At 40.7% G+C, this 18,135-nt stretch overlaps 1 protein-coding gene across 2 annotated transcripts in view; it reads left to right on the top strand.

The window, feature by feature from the left end:
• ARMH4 (armadillo like helical domain containing 4) overlaps positions 1–18,135 on the top strand; it is a 116,866-nt gene that overhangs the window by 90,270 nt on the left and 8,461 nt on the right. For both annotated transcript variants that reach the window (XM_074365466.1, XM_074365467.1), the window contains exons 6-7: positions 10,505–10,536; positions 17,847–17,981. In XM_074365466.1, the coding sequence (XP_074221567.1) occupies positions 10,505–10,536; positions 17,847–17,981 (167 nt within the window). The remainder of the gene's footprint in view (positions 1–10,504; positions 10,537–17,846; positions 17,982–18,135) is intronic.

Genomic DNA, 18,135 nt, shown 5'->3' on the forward strand with positions numbered 1-18,135 from the left:
GTTCTGAGAATGTTTTGGCCAGGCTGGTGGTGAGTTCTGGAGCAAAGTTGCCGGCTAGAGGGCCCCTCCGCCCCACAGGCCTGAGCCTGCACTGGCACCCAGCGTGCCCGGCCAGTGTCTGACAGCAGCCCAGGGACACGCGCACACTGCACACCTGTGGCTGTGGACCCAGGGACTGGGGGCGGGTAGCCCATTCTTCCCCGTAGCAGGAGAGGTAAGCATATACACCCATGGCTTTCACGGGAATCTCCCTAGGGGTCCATGAACTGGGATGGTGAAAATGATATCCTTATTTTCACTAACTGAATTTTAGTATTTTGTCTAATTATGAGTGGAGCCAGTAGCCATAGTAGTATTAGCAGTAACTGTGTCTTTCTCACCAATGACTATTACAGATAATTACAGATATCTCAATATGTCATTTATGCTCATCATTACTTTGAAATGACAGTAGCAGCTATTAGACTTGTCACTCGATCTTCTTATTTAATGAGAGAGTAAAAAGACATACTTACTATTGTATCACAAATTTTAAAAATAATTTGGTAGTGGGATTTAAATATAATTGTGTGGGGGGGTGCTGTAGCTCAGTGGTAGAGTGCGTGCTTAGCATGCAGGAAGTCTTGGGTTCAATCCCCAGTGACTCCATAAATAAATAAACAAACCTAATCCCCCCTAAAAGAAGTAGAAAAAAATAAATATAATTGTTTCTTTAGAATTTTATATGCCTTATTTTATGCATTTATAAACATTCTTCCAAGAAGGGGTCCATAATCTTTGTCTGACAGATGGAAATCCATTGCACAAAAATGGTTAAGAACCCCTCCTGCAGTTAGTATTCAGTGGAACCATTTTAATTACATAAGCCCAATTATCCTTTACGTGGCTTCAAATGTGTGAGAACAGTAGCCCCAATCGTCATGAGAATACATTCTCATGGAAGATGATTCGCTAATTCCACAGTGTCCCTCGTGTGCCGGGACCCGTGTGGTGGTGGAGCTGCAGCAGTCAGCAAGACGGGCATTCCCTCCCTCAGAGGGTTTCATCCACTAACAGGAAAGACAGCCATTAAAGAAGAATGATTATGGTTGGATGACTGTGTGGCACGTGGTGTTAATGATATGGGAACCGCAGGATGCTCTGGTGTCCCAAGAGAGGGGAGAAAGTGCGCTGTAGGCTGAGCCTGAAGAATGATGGGAGGGAGTTGGGAGAAGAGGAGGTGGAGACAGAGGTTAGAGTAAGTGGCAGATTTGGAGGTGAGGCACACTTAACTCACAAGAACTGAAATCACGCAGACCTTGTAAGCCACGGGAAGACGTTTAGACTTTTTCCCAAAGGCAAGAGGAAGCTCTGAAGGAGTTTTAAGTAGGGAATGATGTGATCAGGTTTCCTTTCAAAAGTATTGGTTGGAAAGAAACAAGGGAGGCCCTTGAGGCACTAAGGTGAACAAAGATGGTGGCCTCTGAGGAAGCATATGTTGGGAGAAAACAATGTTGAGCAAGATGATCAAGTTATTCTTGTTTGATTTATTTTTGGCTCTGTGTGAATGAGTGGGTCTTGAATTTTCCTTTGTTAGTCTACTGCAAACTGCATTACAGTTGTGGAAGAATCTTTCTTTTTTTTTTAAACATTTTTTATTGATTTATAATCATTTTACAATGTTGTATCAAATTCTAGTATAGAGCACAATTTTTCAGTTATACATGAACATATATATATTCATTGTCACATTTTTTTCTCCATGAGCTACTATAAGATCTTGTATATATTTCCCTGTGCTATACAGTATAATCTTGTTTATCTATTCTACAATTTTGAAATCCCAGTCTATCCCTTCCCACCCTCTGCCCCCTTGGCAACCACAAGTTTGTATTCTAGGTCTGAATCTATTTCTGTTTTGTATTTATGCTTTGTTTGTGTTTTTTTTTTTAGATTCCACATATGAGTGATCTCATATGGTATTTTTCTTTCTCTTTCTGGCTTACTTCACTTAGAATGACATTCTCCAGGAAGCATCTTTCTTAGAGTTAAGATGTTTATAGTAGCTATAGTTCTCTCTGATACCTATTGTGGATGTCTCCGTGTGAACGTAAAACCTCACACAAATCTTGAAAAACTATTTCCCCATAATGTTGGACCACAGAGAAAGTGGATGTTGTTTGGTCAGGCTCTCTCAGTGCACATTTGTTACTTGCTGCCACGTTGATGGCCTTTAGACTTCTACTTTAAGAAGAAAATAAACTTATCATTAATAATGTAGATAGTTATATTGCCAATTAAACGAAAGTTCTCTGGTTGTTCCTTCATAAGAAACTCGTAAATGAGTTCAAGGTTTGTTTGTTACTAGGTGAAAACAAATCCATTTTTGGTTGATGGCTAATTTGGGGCCATGCATAGTTAGGCAAATCATAAAAGTATGGAAATGAGTCTCTGGGATAATCAGATTTTATTTCTAGTGTCTAATTGATGCTCAGAGCTTTGGGATTTAATTATGTCTGCTGAAAAAATACAATTAAATTTCTCTTCCTCCCTTTTAAGCATATCTGCAGTCTTCATTTTATTTCATAAATATACAAGGCTTTATAGATATTTTCTGACACAGTACCTGATACCTATTAAATACTCAGTAAATGCCAGATTCTTCTTCTAATTAAATGAAAACATATCAAATAAAAAGCCTAGGTAAGACTTTGCTTCTGATTCCTCTGTTTCTTGCCTAGCAATTGACTTTGTGCATTTTATGATTACTCCAGAGAAGTAAATCATTTAAGTGGGAAATTATTTTAATAAGAGGAGAGTCGTATGATCCAGTCTTCTAGGTGGGCTGGCTTGAGTGTAATGTTGGGTGTTTGCTCTAGAAGGGAGTGTAGCAGGCTGGATCCTGTGGGGTCTGAGGCCTGATGGGTTGATTTGTGTGGATGGAATATAGTTCTACCTCTTCCCCTCCCTACGGCATCTACCCCACTTCCCGAGGACCCACAGAGCTTCTTTACCTCATCTTCCATCACTTCTTTTACTTAGCATAATGTTTCTAGGGTTCATCTATGTTGTAGCAAGCATCAGTATTTCTTTTCTCTCTGTGACTGAGTCATATTCCATTGTATGGATATACCACACTTTGTTTCTAGTTTCATCAGCTGATGGACATTTGGATTGTTTCCACCTTTTGGCTGTTGTGAACATCAGTGGACAAATATTTGCTTGAGGGCCTGTTTTCAGTTCTTTTGGGTATATATATATGTGTGTGTGTGGGATTACTGAGTCATATGGTAATTTTACATTTAACTTTTTGAGGAACCGCCAAATTGTTTTCCACAGTGGCTGCACACTTTACGTTTCTAACAGCCGTGTGTGAGGTTTCAGTTTCTCCACATCCTTGCCAACACTGTTATTCTGTGTTTTATTTTTGTTTTGTTTCCCTTATGGCCTTCCTAGTGAGTGAAGTGGTGCATCACTGTGACTATGATTTGCATTTTCTTAATGATCAGTAATGTTCAGCATCTTTTCATGTGCTTCTTGGCCATTAGTACACATGCCACAACATGGATAAACCTTGAAAACATTAGGCTAAGTGAAAGAAGACAGGAAACGTGAGATACTGTGTGCTCCCCCTGACATGAAGTATCTAGAATAGGTCAATCTGTAAACACAGGAAGCAGGTTAGTAGTTGCCGGGGGCTGTTGGGAGGGGAGAATGGAGAGTGACTGCTTAATGGGCACGGGGTTTCCTTTTGGGGCAATAAAACCTAATTTGGGATGAGATAGAGGTAAGGGTGAGAAAACACTGTGAATGTGCTAAATGTCACTGGATTACACACCTTAAAATGGTCGATTGTAAGTTTTGTAAATTTTACCTCCATAAATAAAAAAGGAAAAGCACCCGGTTAGATGTCGAGTCTGCATTTCCAGTTCCAGCGGCAGAATGGACTGAGTGAGTATGGATTTCTACCTCCTGTTAAAAACTGAGAAATTCTGCATAAATTAAAACAAAAACATAAAGTATGCAACTGAGCTTGAGAGGATGCTGTTGTCAGAGGCAGCAACTTTGAGGTTGGAGCGGTAGCCTCCTGGGCTGAGGCTGTGGTGTCTTACGGGAGCTCTGGACCACACACAGATGCTGGGATGAAGGGTGGAGTTTAACACCAACATGGGGTCAAGAGACATGACCTTGGACTGGTGCAGGGCTGGTGTAGGGCAGGGAGCAGGAGCCAAAACCCTGCATAAGAAGGCATCCTGGAAAAGCTGCCTCCTTGGTGAAAGGGGGTCTAGAAAAATACCCACCACAAGCCAAGAAAACGGAAAGGGGCTCAGAGTTGCAGAGAAAGAAGACACCAAAGCCCCAGGCCTGCCTTCATCATGCGAGAAGCCACAACTCGGAAATGAATGCACAGCCCTGCGCCAGGTGGGTGAACCCCTGGTGTGCTCAGCACAAGCAAACAGAAACTGCTCATCTGAGGTGACACTTCTGCAGTGCAGGCTGTGCAAGATTCCTAGGGGAAAATAACCTTCCCTGAGAAATCAGTTCCCCTGAGAAATGACAGATCACACAAGGACATATCCCAGCACAAGGGAAAGTAAGTAGACATAACAGATGGGAGGGCGAGCATCTCAAGAACTTGGCAAAATAGAAGTATGTTTGAACTGATTAAAGCATAAGGATGCTGAGATGGGCTCTCCTGCTTTAATAAAAGATTTCCCTGTATCATTGCACAGCTGCTCCCAGGGAGCATGTGCCAAGTTTGCTTAAGGGATTTAAAAAGGGAGAGGTGGGGACAGAGCTGGTTCACCTGCTGTCTTACAGTGGTCCGGTGAGGCCTTTAAGTTTTTTCCTAAGGATCAGGCGCTCAGGGAAGCTTGCTTTTCAAGTAATCCATTTAGATGGCAGAAAAGCTCGCCTCTGAGCGTATTAACTGCAGTGCTCAGGCGCTCTTAGCCAAAGGTTTGCCTTAATTTCTCTTGAGAGCACACCTTGGTATTTGTCCGTTATTGTGAGAAGTGTTGCACTACGAACCAGAAAATGGGGCTCTTGGAGCCACAGCCCTGAAGCCGCCTTGAGAACCACTTTAGCACACATTCAGTGCTCTGCTTCTGATTTCTCCTGTCTGCTGAGCCACGGCACTAGGGGAGCGGGAGCTTCACGTCGGTCAGGTAGAATCGCATCAGAAAGTTTACATAAGGGTCATCAGCAAACAGGAGACTCCAGAGTTTACCTGCTCTCTAAGCCAGTCTTCTCTGTGCCTCACTCTATGATCAAGCAATGGCTTTTTAGCAGTGGAAGTCCCAAAATTTATATAAAGGAGAGGGGTGTGCGGGGACCTTGTCTTGAAGCTGCAGCGGTCTTTCACTTTATATAACACTGAGAGTAGAGTGTGGGTAAGCCCGATGGACTTCATGGCCGCTATGTCCTCGCGTGCGTTTGGAGGTGGCAAATTTCCGATTTAGTGGGTGGGACAGGCAATGCACACAAACATGGCTTTGCACTGGAAGCCAGATGATACAGCACTTCAGGAAGCAGTGAACTTTCTATTAAAAATAAAGTATGAGGACCATACTGTGTTCTTTTCCATCAAGGATTTGAAAATCAGGGAGTGCAGATGTGAAGAGAGACCCGTAAGAGTGAGTTGGGGAGAATTTCAAGTACCCTGAGTGTGGCCTTGATGCTGCTGGGTAGTAAAACCATAGATCAGAAACCTCTGTGCTCAGCAGAACTTTCAAGGATGTCATGGGCAAAATGCATGAGTTTGTTGTTGTTGTTGTTGTTGTTTACCCTCACAATCAGGTGTAGAAGAGGGGTGTAGACAAGTTGTATTTTCCTTTGTTGGGCAATATTGTATAGCATGCTTCTTTTTGGGGGCAGAGAAAGAAGCACACATGGAGGGATATTTCCTTCTTCATTTATGCCCCAGGTGTGGCTGTGTGGTTGAAGTCCATAACAGCCTTTTCATCATAGAGTTTAGAGTTTATCTGTATGGTTATGATTAATATATGATCCCGGCAAGAGGGGATCTAAGATGATTGATTCTAAGATGTTTTCTTTGCAGCTTCCCAGTTGGTATCTAGTGTCATTCCTAAGTTTGAAGTCAACTAAAGACATTCTTAATATTACTTAAAAGTAGAGATTAGGGTATCTGGGCTCTCTGTACCCTTCTTTGTAAATGTCAGGGCAGAGCCTTCAGAATTAATTGCTTCCTAGATGCATGATTACTGCTCACTTGGCCCACATGAAGAAGTAGGTCATTCTGTTCATCAGAACCTTGCTGTTCTATGATTATGTGAGGAGCAAATAATTATAGATAGGATTTCAGTGTGATTTTAAAGCAGGTAAATTTAGCATCATTAGAGAATAATCTGTACCTGGAAAAATCTCAAGGTTCTTTGAAAAAACATGCAGACAACATTTAAACCTTGGGAAGTTTTATTATTCTTCAGTGTGTTACCTAAGTTGGAAAAAAACCTGTTTCTTGGGCTAGAAAAGGCACTTACGGTTAAATAACAAGGAAGAGAAAGAGCTCGTCTCCATTTATTTCTTGGCACAGCAGAAGCACTGTGATTGAAGTTCAGTCACATGTGCTTTGAACAAAGGGCTAGATGTATTGTTGTTTCACTTTTTAATAGGTGGAACATACATTTCTCTTTTCATTGAGATAAAAATCAAGTTTCCCACTTTACTGAAAGATGTAAATGAGGTTGAAAATTTGATTATTAAAGAGGCTGTATTTGTAACAGTCAAAACTGAATGTGAGCTGAGTGGGACTAGCCATGCAGTACATCTTGCACAATGCTGTTTCGAAAGGGAGTATTTTATCAATTCAGGCAGCCTGAGGTCCTTCAGTTAGAATTAATTTGAATAAGTGGAGAGGCCTTTGCCTTGAACTTGGCCAGTTTGCCTGTCTCTGCTGCTTTTTACTTCTGTTTATTCTGAGAGGTTTTTTTTTAGAACATTCTTTTTTTAAAGTTTTATTTTTTATTTATTGTTTGCTTTTCTTTGGGGGGTTAATTAGGTTTTTATTTATTTATTTTTAATGGAGGTATCGAGGTTGAACCCAGGACCTCGTCATGCTAAGCCCACACTCAACCACTGAGCTATACCCTCCCCCCAAGATTTTTTTTAATGTGCAAAATAAACTCCGTGTGCCAGAGGGCAGGCCTGCCCATAGAGTGACAGACTTAAGACCAGTGTCTTACTTTGCAGTCTCCCTAAAAGCTAGATTGTGGCATGAGGAATTAATCTGGGATGTAGCCCTAGGAAGCACAGCAAGGGAGTGAGGAGGTGAGACAGTATTGTCGGTTAACCTTTTGATGTACATCATTTCAATTATACACATGCTATTTTTATGCACAAACTTGGGCTCCCATTTTTTTCATTTACAATACATAATGAGAACAACACCATGCCATGAAATATTTTTCTTTAAATAATTTTAATTTTTGTATAATAGTCCTCTCTGTAGATGTAGCCTAAGGTTTTGTTTTCTTTAAAGTGTTTAAACGATTCTTCTATTGCTGAATATTGATGCTGTTTTCATGTTCTTTTCTATTGTAAATAATGTGGCAGTGACCAGCATTTAAATAAAAATTTTAATGCATATCCATGCTTAATTGTTTAAGGTACATTTCTTCTACAACTGGAACTTTGAATTAAAAAAAAAAACTTTTTAAAAAAGCTTTTGATATCAGTTGTAAATTCTCCTGGCACCTCCAAAAAGTTGTGTCAATTTATATCCCCTTTTAACAGTGTGATGTTTTGTCTATTTGGGGGGGAAAAAAACTGCAGTCATTGGTTCTCCTCTTCATAAAGAATCATCTTTTTTTATTTAAAAAATTTCTGATTTTCTCTCTTGTAGCTTTTGCATGCCCTTATTAATTTTTGTTTCTTAAGTTTCAAAACCACCATTGTGTTAAATTTATTTTTACACTGTCTTTGAACATTTTGTTGGAAACAGTTTATAGAAAGAAACCTCATGAAAGAAAATCACGTTTCCTTGAAAGTTGTGAACTCATTTAAAAGCAATATCTGTTTGCTGAAAGAAGAGAAAAAATACTTATTAAGCACCTGACCAATACCATGTTAAGGACCCTGGCAGACGCTTGGGAAGCACAAGGTGTCACCCTTAGAGGTCTCACGTTCTTAGTTTGGGAAACACTACCAAGCTCCCGTACTCTGAAGAGCAGGTTTTTTCTCAACATTTTTTAGACCCTTGTTCCCCCAAATACTGTCTGTTTTCGGTGTATCACCCCTCTCACTAGCCAAGAAGAGTTCACCTAGCTTTCTTTCTTTAGTTCCCATTACAAACTACAGAACTAGATTCACTGAACGTGCTTTTTCAAACCACCAGTGCACATGTGCACATCCCATGCAGATGAGCCATCCCTCCTCCAGTGGAGAATTACTGCATTAAGAATCACCCAAAGGAGGACTCTGAAATTTACTCTGAGAACCTAAGATCTGGCCAGTTTGCCAGTGAGACCTGCCTTGAGAAGGCCTAAGTTAAAGCATTTCTCTTGGCGATGAATTTCCTACAGTTCAAAAGCCTGTCAGTGCCTCGGACCCTGGTGTGATTTGGACCTCCTTTGCCTCTTCTCCAAACTACCCTTGTGCCGTAATCCATAAGTAGTCAGCTCCCCTCTCCCGCCCCTGTTCCTTTCCTTCACAAGGTGCTCACACCAGTGTTCCTGCTCCCACCTCTCTTTTGCTTTGCTCTTTGTGTAATTCCTCGCTGATTCTCTGATTCCAAACATCTTGCTTCAGAGGTTGGCCCTGTGCCCCAGTAACTGGCTCTCCTGCTCCGTCCCTCACTGTGCATCATACATATTGTTGAATGAATGAATGAATTGGTAGCAGTCTCTTGCTAGAATTTAACTTTATGTCTTGGGCTTAGTTGAGACATGTTAACACAATACTTGTGTTTGACTTGTCTTTCTCCACTGCTGTCCCAGATTTATTGTTTTTGTTTTCTAGTTTCTCTACACTAGTTCTATACTAGACATTTTGCACATGTTATTTCTAATCTTCACAACCATCTTGCAAGACAGGTTTTACCATCTCCATTTCACAGATGAGGAAACTGAGGGTCCAAGAGGTTTGCTAATTTCTCCAAAGTCACTTGGCAAATCAGTGGCTGTCCTCACTTCTCCATGGGACCACTCTCAGAATCACTAATCTGTGGCTTAGTTCTTGAGGTTCCTGCACTTTCTTCCTTTGACCTTCCCTTGACTCTGATCTTATTCTGACTGAACACCACCATCTTTGCCTGAATCCCAGCTGAGACAGAAGGAGTGATGAGGGAGGAGAAACCTGAGAGGTCTTGCCACGGTTTTGACATGAGAGATTGAAGCCAGGGACTGAAGGAGATAGAGGAGCCAAAGGGATCTCCACATTTTTCAGCCTGAGAGAGCAGGAGAATGGTGATTTCATCAAAAGAAATGGGTAGTTGGGAAATCTTATTCCTGTAGGTCATTAATCAGGTGGTGGTTGGAGTTCCAGCGACTCTCGACTCCCTGGGTAATCGTGGGCAAGCCTCTTAACTGTCTCAGTTTCTTTTCCCTGAGCGTCATCTTACCTGACTCTCATGTTTGTCGTTGGTTTCCCTGTCAAATGATGCAATACAAGTGAACATACTTTGTAAGGAGGAAAGCCATACACCTGTTAGCTGTCATCACTACTGTCAGACACGTTACTTCTAAAGTCAGATTGTACATGGAGACACCAGCTTCTTGGGTAAAACATGTCTCTGCCAGGGCTCAGCAAGCTGACCCGTGGCCCAAGTCTGCTGTTTGTTCTTATACGGCCCAGGAACAAAGAATGGTTTCCAGGTTTTAATATGGTTGGAAAAAAATTGAAAGAAAAACGTTTGCCATGTAAGAAAATTACATGAACTTCAAATGTCGGTGTCCATAAATGAAATGTATTGGGTCCGAGCCCAAACCTCCCACTTACATACTGTGGTCCATGGCTGTCCTTCTCCGCAGCAGCAGCACAGCTGGGCAGCTGTGAGAGGCACTGTGCAGCTGCAGACCCTGAAGTGCGCACTGCTCAGCAAGAGCTGGGCAGCCCCGGCCTGCCTTGTGTACCTTCCTGCCTCTGTTCCCTGATAATGGTTCAAGTGAAGAAACCTGAGAAAGATGAGGAGTAAAGAATGTCCAATAAGAAGTGAACTTGATATTTTAAAGGCGATGTCCTCTCTCTTTCCCCAGACCTCCCCCAAAGCAGTCAATAATAACAGAAAAATGTTTAGCAAACCAAAATATTCTCTGTTCATCTAATGATAACATGAGGGATATGTTTGTGCTCTTTTTTGCATTTTTAAGTAAATGAGGATAAAGACAAGACTGTTACTGTACTGATGTTAATACTGTTGACTCTTTCGCTAAATCTCATACAATGGAAATTTCATTGTATCAAATTAACTTAATACTGTGAAATATAAGTAAATTATCAAATTAACACAATGAAGTATAAGTAAGAAGATAGCTATTTACATTTTTTTTTCTCTTATTTTCCTTAGTGAGAAGTTGGATGGAAAAACTAAAAGACAAGGTAAGAGAAGCATTTTCATCCTTGGGGTTTATCTTGGAGGGCATGGCTTTGTCAAATAGAAGCTCTTCAGAGCAATGGAGCTTTAATTCATTATCCTGATTCTGGTAATCTATGCAGAGATACAAAGCTGCTTCCATGTGCCCAGCAAGAAAGAAGGCCTTCCCTTTAAGGCCCTTCTTGTATAGCACAAGGGATGCCTTGTTCTTTGGAGCACCTTTCATTCTCATGGCAGCAACATCTCATATGCACAGCTGAGTAACATCCTTGACATATCGAGGTGGAGTTCCTTTTAGGGAATTTCCGGAGTGTAATCCCATTCTAGTGGGCATTTCTTGTCCCAGTGCAAGGTTCTTTTGAACCTGATCTTCCAGTATGAGGAAGAAATACCTTGGATTTTGGAAGGCATTGATATTTCTGACCCTAGGCCAAAAATTGATGGACTTGACTTAAGAATACAAGTTTGTGATGGGAAGGGCATCCTTAAATCATAATGGGAGGTGGGATTAAAAACACCTGAACAAATGTTTATAGCAGTGCTATTTACAATAGCCAAGACATGGAAGCAACCTAAATGTCCATCAGCAGATGATTGGATAAAGAAGATGTGGTGTATATATATATATGTGTACACACACACACAATGGAATACTACTCAGCCATAAAAAGGATGACGTAATGCCATTTGCAGAAACATGGACAGACCTAAAGATTATCATACTGAATGAAGTAAGTCAGACAGAGAAAGACGAATATCATATGATATCACTTATATGTGGAATCTAAAAAGCAATGATGCAAATGAACTTATTTACAAAGCAGAAACAGACTCCCAGACATAGAAAACAAACTTGTGGTTCCCAAAGGGGAAACAGTGGAGGGAGGGATAAATTAGGAGTTAGGGATTTGCAGATACTAACTACTATATATAAAATAAACAACAAAGTCCTACTGTATATCACAGGGAACTGTATTCAACATCGTATAATAACCTAAAATGAAAAAAAAAAAGTATATATGTGTGTAACTGAATCACTCTGCTGTACACTAGAAACTAACACAACATTGTAAATCAACAATACTTCAATTAAAAAAAAAACCACCTGAACACCTGAGCACTCTCCTTAGGCCCACTTTTATGCAGTCCAGCATGGTGCCATTGCTTACCGAGTGATGAGCTGACCTGTCTGGAATGACCAACTATAGAAAAATGTTTTCCTCTCTTGCATAATTCTGCCATCTTCATCTGTGATTGGCAATATTAACTTCCTTCCAGATTCATATTTTTCATTTTCTTTTAATTTTCAACACTCTCTAGGCTCTAATTTTGGATTACCTTGTCATTTCAAACTGGAATTGCTCATAAAAATATTGATGGAATTCTGAACTCCACGCTGTAGCTTGTGTCAGATCCCATTACTATAACCCAGCTCAGATTTCACTGGGGGTTTAGTTAAATGGAAATCTTTTCAACTGCCAGATACTGAGTTACTTCTGATTCACCTGCCTCAGAATATACATCGGTGGATGGTATTCCATATCTTTGTTTATTGTTTGAGGTCAATTTCCCCCATATTTGAATGATTAACACTTATTTTGCTACAGCTTAATGTTAAAGGATAAAAGAAAACATCCAGTTGCAACTAAAATTATATAACTATCTTAATGCTCACTTATATTTTTCTGCTTCTCAGTAAAATTCAGCATGGGTAGTTTTTGAGAATGAGATTATTTTATGTTCGTATATACTAAAAGGAATGTTGAAGAATTTTAAGCCTGTTGACATCAGTGGAGGCCATGTTGGTATCTGTGACAGGTCCAGTTGTCTAAGGCGGGGTGACTATGATCAGACAGACTGAGCAAGATTTGGGGTAAGAGGAGCTTCAAAGTTTAGAACTGAATATACTTACATTGGCAGTGCTTCTTGTTATGTTTCAGAGGAAGACATGCTGCAGTGGAAAGCAAACAGGCTTTGATAGTTTAATCTAGGGATCCATATGTCATTGTTTCTATAGAAAGTGTCCTCTGAGTTACAAAAGTAGACAAAAATAGACTTAAGAAAACAAATGTTGGCGTGTAGCCTGTTTTGAAGTTGGATGTTCAAAATGTCTTACCTGCCTGTATATATAGGGTTGCTACTGTGTTTAGAAACCTGTGTTAGCCTTAGAGAAAGGCTGTCTCTTCTCCTCCTGTGGTTCCTTCCTTCTTATCTTGTCTCAAAGGCCTGGCACCCTCTCCCTGCTCCGTTTCACCAAGGGAGATAATTCTTTGTATGGTCTTAGTTTTCTGGACTATTTTGAAGTTTTCCCAGTCCTCTCTTCATTTCATTCTGTAGTATTTTTTAGTTATGACTTAGTTTAAAAAAAATGGAAGAAGAAGAGTTGAGACTTCCACCGTGGTTGACTTATTTTATGCCTTGTCTTCATATTTTGACTCTTTCTGGAGGGACTCAGTCTAATCATTCCTCTCCCTCTGGAAGTGAAATATTACACTTTACTTGATACATGCATTCATATGTGAACACACGCACACACGTATGTCTATGTGTATATATGTGCGTACATATCTTCCTCTCTCCCTCCCTCTCTCCCTTCCTCCTTCTTTCTTTCTCTCTTTCTCTTCATCTGTCTAGCTAGCTATCATTTATAAAAGCCTTGTTAGTCAAAAGAAAACAAAAAATAAAAGATAAAAGAAAACAAAAAATAAAAGATAACAAAAGAAAAAGAAAATAAAAGTCTTGTTAGTCATTATCTTCAGAAACTATTTGAGAATGGAACTATTGCCACTTTGATAAAAGTCACAGAATCCCTTAGAACTGAAAACTAAACTGCATATTTAACTGGCTTTTCCATCAACCCAGGGTATCTTCTCAGTTTAGCTTCATTTAATTGTTCCCAATATTGGTTTCCCTGTTAGTTAGCTGGACTCTAGGAAGGGTGGTTGGTGTTCTAAAAAGTTCTGAATTGTTCCTTTTGTTGTTATTATGTAGTTTTTCTATATTAGTTAGGATTGAGATCAGCTTTGAGTGACAGGCAACCCCCCAATGACAATGGCTTAACCAAAAAGAAGTTTGCTTGTCTCTCATTTACGAGTCTGGAGGTAGTGATCAAGGATTAGTGAGAAGCAACACCGTGAAGGCTCAGGCTCCTTCTGTTTGATGCTCCATCATTTGTGACCTCTATTCTCAAGATCACTTTGAGGTCCTGGATGGCAGTTAAGACCATATTCTTAGCTAGGTCCATATTCTAGCCAGAAGGAAGAAGGAAAAGGGGAGGCTAAGACATCCCTCCCCTCTTAGAAGGGAAGATAAAGGTGCTCTGCCATTTTAAGTTGGGGTGTGGACAGAGGCTCTGCTCCTCTCTTGAAGAGCATGCTCTGGAATTTGCATGTGTCACTGATGTGTCATCTCCTTAGTGAGGCTTATCACTTGGTCACATCCAGCTGCACAGAAGGCAGGGAGAAGTCATCATTATTCTGTGCCCAGCCCAAAGGGGAGGTTCTGTTGCTCTAGAAGAAGGGGTGAATGGATATTGAGGGACAGTCCCTATCCTCCTTCCATCCACCTTCTTTCTGGCTAAATGTCTAAGTTAGTGATGCTTCTTTGGCAAATCATTACCTCGCTACCTGTTGATGTATTATTTCAACATCTATATTGTTTCTTGAATTGAAGATGCATCAAAATTTTAGCTGTATAATAAAGACCAGCTCTGTAGGTATAAGACCGTTCTATTTCTTCTAGCTTTAGGAAGTAATCCAGAAAATGGATCCAGGCTGTACTTCATAGCAGCGATTCTCACATACAGTCTAGACGAGTAGCATTGGCATCACCTGGGAGCGTGCTAGAAATGCAACATCTCAGGTCCCACCCCAGATCTACTGAGTCAGAAACTCTGGGAAAGGGGCCCGACAATCTGTATTTGAACAAGTCTTGTTTAGGGGATTCTGACGCACGCTTAAGCTGGAGAGCCGCTGTTGGATAGACATCATGAGGGTGCTGTCTGAATTCAGCAGACTTTAGGCAGTACCGTGTATCATTTGATTTTCTTGAATACTAATGTTTCTGAACAAATACATTTTCCTAAGTAGGAAGGATACCTTTCTCATAAATACAAAACAAAACAGACAAATCAGAACCAAAACCAAACACAAACACAAACGACTGTATCTAGTAAATTTTACCTTAAGATCCATTCTTTAATTTTTGAACTGTTTATTTGGAAATAATTTCAAATTTACGGAAAATGTCTAAGAATAAGAACAGAACAAAGAACACTCTGCAGCTTTCCTCCAGATGCACTCATTCTTCCCACGCCGCCCCATTTGTTTTCTTATCTGCTGGCATCGGCTCCCCATCTCTGCTCCTTTTCTCTGAGCCATTTGGGGGAAGGTTGCGCACATTGTGGCCCTTTTATGCCAAATACTTCAGTGTGTATTTCCTACAAATAGGACTGTTCTGTTAGCAAACCATAGTACAGTTACCAGCTTGAGTCCATTGACATTGCTATTGTGCTTTTCTCTGTATGGGCATCCATAGTTCAGCGTCTTAGTTAACAGAACCAAAATGTCCTTTATAAATAAAAGTCTTTTTCTCCTCCAGTACAGAATCTAGTCTAGGGTCGTATAACACATTTAGTTGTCAGGAGTCTTTAGTTTTCTTTAATTTGGAATATTTTTATAGCCATCTTTTGTCTTCCGTGACACTGATATTTTTTAAGAACATAGTGCCTTTAAAAAAAAAAAGAATATTCTTCCATTTAGCTTCACTGGATGTCTCCTCATGATTAGAGTCAAGTTATGCATTCTCAGTTGGAATATGTGCAGATGCGGTTGTGTCCTTCTCAGGATGTTACATGTGGAGGGACACGTACACCCAATAATTCTGAACAGAGAAAAGGTAGTGTTTATAACTTAAGAAGTATGCACATGCATCCTGTTTTCATTTTTGCAGGTAACAAGTTGTAGGCAACAAGTTTTGAAAGAGGAAAGGTTAAGTTATATTTGAAGGGGGTAGGTTCCTTTGTTCCCATCCTGTAATTGTAATTTCAAAGCACAGGAAAATGCAAGACAGACAGTCAAACAGATGGACACACACACACACACACACACACACAAAATGGATTCAAAAGAGAAGAGAGAGATGAACTAAATTTTTGTGAAGTCTACATGATTTAAAGCTCTAGAAAGGAGAAGTCTCAATGTGTAAATAAGAAATGTGGAAAGAGTGACACATTTTGTAATATTCATGTTTTTGGTGTGGGGTTGAGTTATGTAGTGTGAGGAGACCCACACAGAGGTTGTTCAGATTGAACTTCCAAAAGCTCAAATATCATCCGTCAAACATACAGCTCTGTAAAATCTCATCTACTGGGCTTAAAGTTGACCATACATCAACATATACATATATTTCCATGCACTGGGAGTGGTGATGTAAAAAACAAATTCATAGTTCTGGTGAGAGCACCAAAACTTTGCGGCTGTCCAGCGTTTTCCCACGTGGAAAATTACAGACTTTCCATAAGTCTTACCGAGCTCTGGAAGAACTTTAGAAAAAATTTGGGTTTCTGCAAAGCATATAAATTTGTTGAAAAATGACTGGGCTTTGTTTCTTGGGGAGAAACACTTAGTATGCTGAGGAACAATGCTCTTGTTCTCAAATTAATGGAAAAATTTCCATATTCTGCTCTGACTCAAGACTCTGGAAAACAGAACCAGTGAGTGAGCTGGCTGTGGACCAGAAGAGGGCGCTGCAGTTTTGTAAGGTCTTGTCTGTGCCTTTGATTTACTTCTAGAACTGGTGGGAAAGCATCGCAGCCTGCTTACTTCAGCGCTTTTTAAAAGACTTTTATTTTTTTGTCCTCTGTTTTGGGCTCATTCTGAAAGATACTAGAAATAGTTTGTGCTATATTAATAGTTTTCAAAATAGTCAAATAAATGAACAGACTCTTGGTTCACACCCCTCCCCCCCATAATGCCTATCTAAAGTACTTATTACAGCTTTAAACATTGTTCATTGTTTCTGTGTTTTGTCTGGGTAGTTTTCTAGAGGAGCCCATCGTGGAAGGCAAACCAGTGTCATGTTTGCCCATGAAAGGGCTCCAGTTATTTCATATTCCTCTAGCCCGTAGGTGTCAAGACAAAGGGATGGCCCTACCCCGAGCTTGGGTTGGTCCTGAGCTACCTACCCAAGCCCAGGGATGTGTGGCAATCACGCTGCTGTCTTAGGACCGAGATATCCATAGTGACACCTTGGGGATGTTGGAGACCCACATGGGTTTGAACCTCCAGGCTCTTTGGAAGATACCAGTGCTGTTGGCAGTGGTCTTTGTCCCTCCTCTGCCACTTCTTTTCTTTGGGGCCGGGGACACTCAGAGTTCCCTCCCAGCCCTCAACTTTGGTGTTGTCCATTGGACAGATTTTCCTTTCGTATAAACAAGCCCACCCACCTTGTGTGCAGCTCTCTCCTCGCCCTTGTCTTTTCTGCCTCTGCTCGAATGCTAACAGCCTTCCTCTTTTCTCTGAAGGTCCTTCTCGCCCTGTTGTCTCCAGAAGCTCTCCCTTTTCAGTCACACACAGCACTTTGCTTCTTCCTTTCTTACTGTGATGCAGCTAAGATTCTGAGAGAGGGACCATCAAAGTCAAGGCTCTCCATTCGCCCTCCAGGAAACACAGTATTCCAGAGGGCACTCCACCCACCCTGGAGCTCGACTCAGGCTGATATTTCCAATTTATAGCATTTTAATAGTCCTGGCATTCTCAGAGGCTTACTTCATCCATCTTTAATACAAATTATACTTCTGTCACCAAAACCTGAAATTGACAAATGTGCATAAGCAAGTGGCTGGAGGTGCCACTGGGTCTGGCTGATTTATTTCAGTACTTCTTCTAAGTGTTTGAAATATCTCAAAGTTTGAGATTTGCAAATGTTAACCACTGTATATAAAAATAGATAAAAAACAAATTTATTTTGTATAGCACAGGGAACTATATTCAATATCTTATAAAAACCCTTAATGAAAAAGAATATGAAAATGAATATATGTATGTATACATGCATGACTGGGACATTGTGCTGTACACCAGAAACTGACTCATTGTAACTGACTCTATTTCAATTAAAAAATAATTTCCAAATCGCCCTATCTGCTCTTGGGTTGCCTTCTCCCTAAAAAGTCACTTTATTCCAGGTGCTGTTTTATCACAAGGCAGACAGGAGAATTCAAAGGGTCTAACAACCTGCTGCCATCCAGCAGGCCTGGGCAACCCAGGGCAGCAGTCTGTTTAGCATCCTAATGCATATTTTCTTTCCTCTGCAGGCTGGCTATATGTCTGGGATGCTGGTGCCTGTAGGGGTTGGGATAGCTGGAGCCTTGTTCATCTTGGGAGCGCTCTACAGCATTAAGGTTATGAATCGCCGAAGGAGAAATGGCTTCAAAAGGCATAAAAGAAAGGTATGGAATCAGCAACAGCAAAACCTGATCAGTGGCGGAACGTTCTTCGCTTTTCTAATTTGCTTAATAAAGCACATGGTACTTAATGATGCATGAATGGTAGGGACGTGCCCAGTGGTTCGGATTAGCTGCCGCAGCTGCTCCCTTGGCTTCA

Source organism: Camelus bactrianus, chromosome 6 (assembly GCF_048773025.1).
Source record: "Camelus bactrianus isolate YW-2024 breed Bactrian camel chromosome 6, ASM4877302v1, whole genome shotgun sequence".
In the NCBI taxonomy this organism is placed as follows: domain Eukaryota; kingdom Metazoa; phylum Chordata; class Mammalia; order Artiodactyla; family Camelidae; genus Camelus; species Camelus bactrianus.